A 9,538-nucleotide genomic window follows, 5' to 3' on the forward strand; every position below is an offset into this window, starting at 1 on the left:
TTTGCCCTAGAGATTTAGGTCACCCAAACCTATGGAAAAAAAAAAAATGTAATATATGGCTGCCGAGTGTGTTGATCCTGATGTTGGAAAAATAATTGCTCTGTGAAACCATAGAAAATCTAAGTTGAACAGAATTATTCTTGTTCTTTTAAAATCATGTTTGCAGTGAAATTAAGCTTTAAGCTTCTTGCTAGAAATCCACTGGTGACCTTGAAGAATTTTATACATGTAGAGCTGGTTTCTGATCTTGCATGTATGTATCTCATTATATAAGAGCTGTGTTTATAAATCTGGTGTTAGACAGTCACACTTAGAATTAAGGTCAGGCATTGGAAAATATGGAATGAATAGTCAACATAGCTCCTTAACTATATAAATGTATGCCACTGGGTAGGAAAATATAATTTGTTTCCAAAACTTTGCTTTTCAGATGAAATACCTGTTACAAAGAGAACATTAAAAATAAAACAGGAGTCTTCTGAGGAAGCACAGTAAGTAGATGTTTCTTTCCCCTTTCCACAAAGTCTATTTGCCTAAGTTTAATGACTGCTGAGAGCGTTCAAAGTCACTGCTGTAGTTGGATGAGCTCTGGAAGTCATAGCCACATCACTGAGGCAGCACGTCTACTCATTCCTCCTCAGCGTGTTAGCTTAAGTTTTCCAGTGGTTAACCTAAAGTGTTGAGAGTTTTATATACAACAAGAAACCAAATGTGCTATATGAAAGTGTGTGTGTGTGTGTGTGTGTACACCTAGATATTTAAATGGGGCCTGAATTTATCTGGGGTTAACTGAGATGATGGGGCCAAAGGGACACTTAAATTCCTATGATACTACATTTTGGGAATCAAAAAGCAAACTCTTGGATGACCTGTTTATAAAGCAGCTCCTGGAGGAAAGACTAAGAAATAAGAAAGTCCAAGGACAAGTGCTTCCATTGGCCTGAATCCCTAATCTTCCCCCAAGAGTTTAGTTAGCATCACCTCTTTTGTAAGGACATCACAGTTCTGAGTTTCCTGTGATGTTATATTTGTAGTTCTTTTTAATAGCTTTAAGTAAGTCCCTGATGAAATCTAATTGTTGAAGAGAATGTGATAAAAGAGAAGTTTAGGGGGAAAACGCGGAACACCGTTTAGTTTTACCTGGTAACCTGGGAGCATGAACAGCTACCACTTGTTCTTATGTATGTCATTCCACACATGTGATCTTGATGTTTGCGAGACTATGAAGAAAAAGTAAAGGGGAAGAGGCAAGACGAAAAAGACTGTGATAGCAAATAATACAACCAAGAAACATGAGTTGTTTTCATTCAGCAAACCACCACCATTACCACTCCCTTGTAGATACTCATTTCTTTTTCAGAGTATCTCTTTGGAATCAGAATTCCCGATGTCAGCTGATTCCATGCCTGGGGAGGGGGTGTGAGTTCAGGGATCAGGAGTTGTTCCCCTGAATTGGAACCACTATCCCACGACTCAAAAAAATAGTTGTGTGACGCAGAGCAGTAAGTTTGAGGCCGTGTCTTGTTGAGAGGTAGTTCTCTTTTAAGATTGTGACATCCAAGTGTCCCAAAGAAGGGGAAGCTTTATGATTACTATTTTTAAAGAACGAGTTATCATAAGTCCATATCTCCAGACCTCTATTCCCCAAAAAAGCCACTGGCTGTTTCACAAAATGTCCTACATCTCCCTTTAGCCCCTCAGGACCTACAGGGGAAGCCCAGCAGCTGATGTAACCAGGGGTGAACTCAAACTTCACAGAACTGGGCCACCACCCCCAAACCGCCTGAACTTGTCCCATAGTTGGAGCTTCAGAAATAATGAATTACAACCGACAGATCTCAGGAACTGTTTAAATAACTGGGTCTGGTTCTCATTGTGCTCTCTGGCTTTGAAAAGCTTATATGAATCTTAAACCCAGGGAGTTTCAGGCAAGATCAGATCAACAGCACAGGAAATTGATGGGCTCTCCTGAAATCTCTAGCCTGTACAGCTCACATGGTTCCTGTTAGGCTATTTCTTTTCTGGGGCAAGAGTTTCTTCAGAACTCTTCCCAGTAGTGTCTAAGTATAGCATTAATGTGATTTAGGGCATGACAGTGCTCAATAAAACTACTTCATTTGGGCAGCTGGATTATTTTTCTTTGTAGGTGTAAGTGGGATTAATCTGAACTAGCTGACATATCCAGTAGTAAAATACACCCATCCTTCATCCATAAAGAAGAGTCACCCATTTATTCAACAAACATTTATCAGTGCATACTATATATCAAGCATTGGGATACATCAGTGAGCAAAGCAGACAAAAATCTCTGCCCTCCATCCCAACTCCTTAGCCTCGTCCTCCTTGAGATCAATAAAACACACTTCAAAAGTGGACAGGGAAGGTTGGTGGTAATGGAAAATAGTTTTTCCTTAAAATATTTACCCATGCAGAAACGTGGTCCTTTATTTTTAGCCTCACAAGTCCCACAATCCAGACATTGTAAAAGTGGTCATCATCAAGTGCCCTTGTGTCCCCTGAGAAGATGAATAATTCCCTGGTTATGTGGTGATTTCATCTAGATGGCTGCTCTGATACTGGAGAAGCTCTTAAGACAAACTGAAGCGTAGAGGGGAAATCAGGGCAGTCTTTGGTTCCAGGAAGCAGCTGATAACAAAATACTAGCTCCTTGTCATCCCACAAATGGAAAGTGAACTAGAATAAGAGGACGGATTAAGAATGGCTATGTGGAAGACTCCTCAGAATGTCCCAAAAGCTCTTTTCCTAGGAGGTATGAGAATTTTAAAGGAGAATCTGAAGGATCTGTCTCCTTCCAAGGCCTCCTTCCGAGAAGCTGTTAGCAAACGAGCATGCACACCCTCTTTTCTTGCCTGTGTTTGATTGTATGTGAGTGTGATAGCTGAATATTGTTGTAGGACAAACCTGGAATTGATGTAGAGTGTAATAGTGTGTTGCTACAGTGATATTTAGCCACCTGTAATCTTCCAATATAAAAGTTTTGCCATAACTGAGAAAAAAACTTGTAATTATGTATCTTCCTTGGCCAATCCTCATGAAATGTCCATTCCAAATTATGAGTTAAACAGCATGTGAAACAAGAATTTCCCCACATTTTCTTACTCTCTTAACTATACAAGTCAATATTGAAGCAATTTCTATACTTTTTTTTTTTTCCTCCCTTTATGAGGGCTTTTCTGCAAGAGCCCAGCTCATTATCTTGACTCTTTCTCTTGTAAATCCTAAGCCTAATATGGACTTTTCCCATCTGATTGCTTAGATCTTAAGTCTGTACTAAACTGACAGTCCTTTTAAATTTGGAAGTAGTAATGAATTTCTTTTTTTAATGAATTTCAGACAAATTTAAGAAAATATTATTTTGTTTGCGCATTAAGTCATTAGCCATAATCAGTTGTATATTTTCCTACAGCAAGCAAGTATGGGCCAAACTATATCGAGCCGTCAAAATTTCCAGTTTAGAAATACAGCTGTTAATTAATTTTAAGTGACACTGGATGCTTTTCTAAATACAGTGTCCTTTGCCGCCTTTTGGTACTTAGGTCATTAATATGCATTATAATAGCCAATTTCAGAAATCCTAGGGCCTTGTGTATATCATCAGTCACCAAATTTGATACAGCCAGACTATAGAAGTAATGGAAAGCAGTTTATCATTGATTCCAAGAAACTTCCTAGGGGTGAGTGTTTCTCAGATTTTAGTACTGTGATTACCTAGACTTTAGCCACTAGTCACATGTGGCTATTTAAATTTAATTTTAAATTAAGTAAAATGTAAAATTTAATACCTCACTTGTCACATTTGAGGCTCTAGGAGCTACCGTATTAGACAGCGCAGATAGAGGACATTTGTATTATTGCAGAAAGTTCTGTTGGACAGTACTGATCTAGACACCTGAGGGATTTTTCTTTTTTTTTTTTAGGAAGAGAGATATCATGCAGAATATTGTACAGATTTTGGAATCGGTTCAGTTGAAATGGGAACTGTTTCAGAGCTGGACAGACTTTTCAAGGCTTCATCTTTCTAACAAACTGGCCATTTTTGGAATTGGTTATAACACCCGTTGGAAAGAGGATATCCGTTACCATTACGCTGAGATCAGCTCCCAGGTGCCCCTTGGCAAGCGACTGCGGGAGTACTTCAACTCAGAAAAGCCTGAGGGACGGATCATTATGACCCGAGTACAGAAAATGAACTGGAAAAATGTTTACTACAAATTTCTAGAGATCACTATTAGTGAAGCCAGGTGCCTGGAGCTGCACATGGAAATTGACTGGATACCCATTGCCCACTCTAAACCAACTGGTGGGAACGTTGTTCAGTATTTATTGCCAGGAGGCATTCCCAAAAGCCCAGGCCTTTATGCCATCGGCTATGAAGAATGTATTGAGAGGCCCCTGTCACCCCACATGGAGCAGCGTTCCCTGGACCCAGGAAAGGAGGGCCGGGTTGACCTGGAAACCCTGTCGTCACAAGCCTCATTACAGGTGGAAATGGAACCCACTCGAATTATCTATTGCTACCTCGGGATTGCTGAAGTCAGAACTCTGCAACAGTGCTTATTTTTACACTTCCAAGCAAATACCAAAACCTTCAGCAAAGATTGGGTTGGTATTAATGGGTTTTTGTCTCAGAACTGTATTGTGGATCCCGGAGTTTCCCCCAAATCCATCTATATCAAATTCGTTGAAGTAGAGAGGGATTTTCTTTCTGCAGGCTCTTTAGTTGAATGCCTGGAAAAAGCCATTGGATACCCCTTAAAATTTAACAACTGAATGTCATCCTTCATAAGGATCTGGGCTCTTACCTCCCTCTTCTCTGCTCATTTCCCATTACCCAGACTGTCCCTCGTCCAAATGCTGCCATCAGACTCTTCACGGAAACTGGCTTCCCATGATTGGGCCAGTACAGCTAAGAAATCATAGTAAACTTTGGAAGAAAACACAGACCTCACCTGAAAATGCTCATTTTGAGCAAGCAAGACATAACAGCGAACTTGCATGGTGGGTCAGCCGTTTCTTTTTTAAAAAACAAACAATTTTTAAATGGATTTTAGAGCCCTAATATGAGCAAATGTAGGTACATTCCATATTGGACAAAACTTATACTTTGAGTTTCATATGAAATTGAAAAGTTGTATTTTTTTCACAATGTTTCATTTTTACACATCTATGTCTCTATATAAGTGTTATTTACAACCCTGAATAAATAAGCAATAGATAATGGCAAGGTAAATCTTGAATCACATTAAATAAGACTGTTTTTCAGTATCACCCTTAGCTACTACTGTATATAATTTAGAATTACATTTTTTTCACCAACCAAGTGTTTTGCTATTTCCAATCAGTGTTGCCTGCAAAGACTTTTGTTTCTGTGATGTACCAACTTTATGGTTGTGTTGCCATTTAAACTTTTTAAAAAAAAAAAAAAAAAAAGATTAAAGTAATTCCTGGCCTCTTGACGTACTAATTGAGCTTTTTGTAGCAGAGTGTGGTCTCACTAGCTGTGGGGACTATGCTCTGACGTCACCTCTAAGGATGAACAGGACAGACAGAGCACGTGTTTTCACCTCCTTTCACACTCTGTACCCCACTGACCAGTGTCATTGTTTCTTGTCAGAGTATCAAAGTCATTGGACATCTCATTTTGTATATATTCTGTTTTCAAAATGACTAAGATATTTCCTCTGACCCTAAGTACTTGAATTTGTAAGTCTGTCATTCTGCATCTTTACACTTAGTGACCAGTGCAACTCTCTCAAAGAGTACAAGTGGACAGATGAGAGAGGAACCAGTGGAAACATGACTCATTTTTAAAGTGATCTGTAGGATAGGAAATTGGATGGTACTAGTCCTTTAGGAAGATAAATATGTTTAGATCTTTTCAGAGATTTCTCATGGTCAACTAGCACTCCACTAAGAGGTTAATACTCTTGACCAAGAACAGCTTAGTAGTAGGATAATCAAGGATCAGTTTGGCCTCATGGTGGGAATTTGTTAGATTGGTTGTTTATCTTTGATAATTCCCCAACATCTCTCAGGTGCTGTATTTAACTGGGCTGCAAATCCAGGTAAGAGCTACCATTCTCCCTGTTTTTCTATACTATTGAAGACGAAGTTGCATGTGATAGAAAATGTTCTCTTCTTTCCCACAACCTGAATCGTCTCAAATCAGTGATTTTTTCATTCTGATGACTCATGGTTGATGCTTATTTATTTTTCTAATGGTTAGAGAGCTTATAATCAGTGGGGTTACTTTTCTTTATGTCATTTGAGCCTGGGTTTATGGAGTTGGCTGAAATGAGCTGCTAAAAATGGGTGCTGGTTCAGGGAGTATATATCACTGTTATGAGGATGTCCAAGTGTAGCTCCTCCCCTCCCCGGCAGTCCGTAGGCGTGGACATGAGGAAAGTCTCCAGACTTTGCCCTTCATTGGAACTTGGAATTATGGTCCTGAAGGCTGAGGTTTCATTGACCTTCTCATAGCATTAATCTCATAGTATTCAGTGCTGTAGGAAAAAGCATCGTCACGAGGAGCACTGGATGGTATCCCCAAAGCTTCGCCACTGACCAACCCTAAAACCAGCATTATGCTTCGTGCATTTTTTTTTTCTCCATCTCGTTTCCCATTGCTGTTAGTTGCTTAAGTGTGGCAGAGCATTTTAGGAACGTGTCATAAAATACCTACCTAACATTGCTGACCATGGGGCATTGCTGCACCACCCTGAGCAGTTGGAGAAGATGGCAAACACTGGATCCAGTATGTGCTTTTCCATTTGACTTGGAGTGTGCTGCTAAGGGTGGGGCCAAGAGGACAAAGCTGAGTGTTGGGACATGGAGACCTGGAAAGAAAGTAGCTTGCTAATACTGAATTTATCCAGTCTCTGACCAGAACAGTCTAAGTCTAAAAAAGAAGGCAGCAGGTTGTTAGGTAACTATATGATCATTGGTTAAAAACAAAGAATGGGACTATTTACTGATTCAAAGGTAATGGAAGCACCATATTCAAGTAAAGGAATCGGTATTAAAAAGAGATGTAAGATGAGGTGTAATTTGGGGGCGGGGGGGAAACGCTATGACCTCTAAGTCTCTAACATGAAACTGTGAACTTAGCTCTTGTATACAACACGTTTGTGTAAGCAGCACCCTGGCCACTCAGAGATCAGCTGTGCCAACATTCTCATTTTACAGAAGGGTAGAGAGCAATGCCTACCCTAAAATGCATCTTGGCAAAAACTTAGAAAGTAACGGAGCTGCTTTGCTAATTTCTGCCACTTGACTGCCTCAGGGTCAGAAGAAAAAAGTGGTTGGAATAGGAGACAGTGAAGAAAATTCTTGGATGGGGTGGGGGCAATGAAAGTGTCATAAAGAGACTGCTCCAGTGTCACATGAAGACACTCACTGCCTACACAACTTTGGTTACAGCTGTATTTCTGATGTTGCAAATTATTTGAATTCTAAAGGAAAAGTCAGCCACGGAAGCCCTTGATAGGGATGAGCACAATTGGTACAATTAGATGCTTTGGCGTTCCTTAGTTACAACCAAAAGAGTGTGCCGCCGTTCTTGGAAGGTGACTTTACCAGTCTGGAAACAGAGGAGGGGTGTTTACAAGGGATGGTTTGCAGTATAGACTAAGAAAAACTTGAATGTAATAGAATAGGAAAAACAACCACCCTCTCCTGCCCATCTCCCAGTCCACTTGAAAATTCCGAGTTTGTAGGCCTGGCAGGCATCTGCTCTTGTTGCCTTTCTGCTCCTGAGCGACCAAGTATTAGACTCCAGGGGTTGCAACGAACAGTCTAGTGTTTGCATAGGGATTGCTCAGAGCCACTGCATGGCAGCTATTTGAAGAGGCTCCAGGCAAGTCACACTAGAAGAGGCAGCTGAGAGGGGCTGTGGGGCAGTGCAGGCACAAAGACCATAGCAATGTTAACACTGAGCGCAGAGCTGGGCAGGCTAAATGGAATCCAGGAGCCCTGGCTGCTTTTCTTCCTAGTCGACGCTGCCAGCCACAGCGGGCAGCGCCAGGAATTCGTTGTTATAACCTTTCTACCCTCGGTGACCTTTGCTCAGTGGTTGAGCTATGCCCGGAGGTTTGCAGCATCTTTTATTTTTGACTGTTGGACAGAGACACAGGAACAGGTGCGTGCACGTCTGTAAGGGAGTAGCGGCCGCCAGAGGGCGCAAAAGTGCCTTTTGATAGAATGGCAGGGGAGAGGGGGGCGGTTAAATTAAATTCTCGGCGAACAAAATCTAATCCCGGGAATTAAAGGATCAGAGCAGACCTGAGCCGTTCACTGCAGGGATGGGAGGCACCGAAGATACTGGGGATAAGGAAGAAATTGAGGAACTGTGTCCTGTCTGCCCTTCCCCGCAGCCGTCCCCTCTCCCCAGTCTGCAAAAGGCCTAAAAGCCATTTTTTTCCGAGGGACAAAGCTGGGCACAGGCCTTGTTTCCTCAGTTTTCTGCTCAGCTCCTTGGGCCGTTCTTTTCCCTGCTTGTGGTATGAGGTACAAAGACCGGGGTAATTCTCCTACAGAGAATTCTGAGACCCCGTCCTGGCGCAGTGGTTAAGCCCTGGGCTGCTAACCAAGAGGTGGGCAGTTCGAACCCACCAGGGCCGCTCCGCGGGAGAAAGATGTGGCAGTCTGCCTCCGTAAAGATCACAGCCTTGGAAACCCTGTGGGGCAGATCTACGCTGCCCCATGGGGTCGCTGTGTGTCAGAATGGCCCGAGGGCACGGGTACAGGCAACTCGCAGAGAGCGCGTCTTCGCCGCCGGCAGGTGGAGAAGCCCTCGTCGACCCCAGGGCGCCGAGTAGGAGCGCAGCCTCCGGGCGGCGGCGGCGGATGTGGCCGCAACTTGACCGCCCGGGATTTCTGGTTTGAGGCCGCGGGCAGGGGGTTCCTCCTGCCCGCCCCCCATTGCCTCGCCTGCCCCTGGCCCTGGGAAAGCAGTTGAGGGGGCAGGGAATGGGTCGCGGACGCTGGCACTCGGGCCCCTTCCCACCGCCCGGTCCCCACGCATTGGCGGACCTCGGGCCCTAGGGAGAACGCGGCCTCCCGGCTTTCCCCGCAGGGAGGGCGCCCTGGTTAGGCTGAAGACGCTGCACCCCTAGTTCCGAGCCGGTTAGTCGGGCCAACGCCCCCGGCCATTGACGATGTCATGGGCGCGGGCTCCTCCCGGAGAAGGGTAATCCCCAGCTCCCCTCGGTTGTAGCCCTGTTCTTACCCCACCGGCGAAGGAGGAAGGGTTTGGCGTAGAATGGTTGTTCAAGAGCCTTCTTACCCCACCGTCCCGCAGGCCGGCTCCGGAAGGCACCACCACTTACCCGCCCGCACCCTCCAGCCTAACCCGTAGGGACAGCGGGATCCGGCCAGTCGGAGCGCCGGGAGCGCCCCCCTGCGGCAGGTGGCCCGCGCCTCGCCTGGAAGGACAGCGACCTCTCCGCCCCTCGGATGCCCCGCCTCCCTGTCCCCGTCGGTCCCCACCCCAGCCCCGGCACACAGACGCACAGACTCG

At 44.1% G+C, this 9,538-nt stretch overlaps 1 protein-coding gene and 1 long non-coding RNA gene across 8 annotated transcripts in view; one reads left to right on the plus strand and one right to left on the minus strand.

The window, feature by feature from the left end:
• The window catches only part of MSANTD2 (Myb/SANT DNA binding domain containing 2), a 29,592-nt gene extending 24,115 nt beyond the window's left edge, over positions 1-5,477 (plus strand). For 6 of the 7 annotated variants that reach the window (XM_010597152.3, XM_003417430.4, XM_064268914.1 and 3 more), the window contains 2 exons: positions 431-491; positions 3,939-5,477. In XM_010597152.3, the coding sequence (XP_010595454.2) occupies positions 431-491; positions 3,939-4,791 (914 nt within the window). In that variant the 3' untranslated portion in view covers positions 4,792-5,477. The remainder of the gene's footprint in view (positions 1-430; positions 492-3,938) is intronic. The other variant, XM_064268916.1, reaches the window with a different exon arrangement.
• On the minus strand, positions 4,262-9,494 carry LOC135227811 (uncharacterized). The gene is made up of 2 exons (XR_010317999.1): positions 6,704-9,494; positions 4,262-6,524 (listed from the first exon to the last, which is right to left on the minus strand). It is a non-coding gene; the product is annotated as an uncharacterized LOC135227811 (long non-coding RNA).
• Positions 9,495-9,538: the final 44 nt, after the last annotated feature.

This window comes from Loxodonta africana, chromosome 15 (genome assembly GCF_030014295.1).
Source record: "Loxodonta africana isolate mLoxAfr1 chromosome 15, mLoxAfr1.hap2, whole genome shotgun sequence".
Lineage (NCBI taxonomy): Eukaryota > Metazoa > Chordata > Mammalia > Proboscidea > Elephantidae > Loxodonta > Loxodonta africana.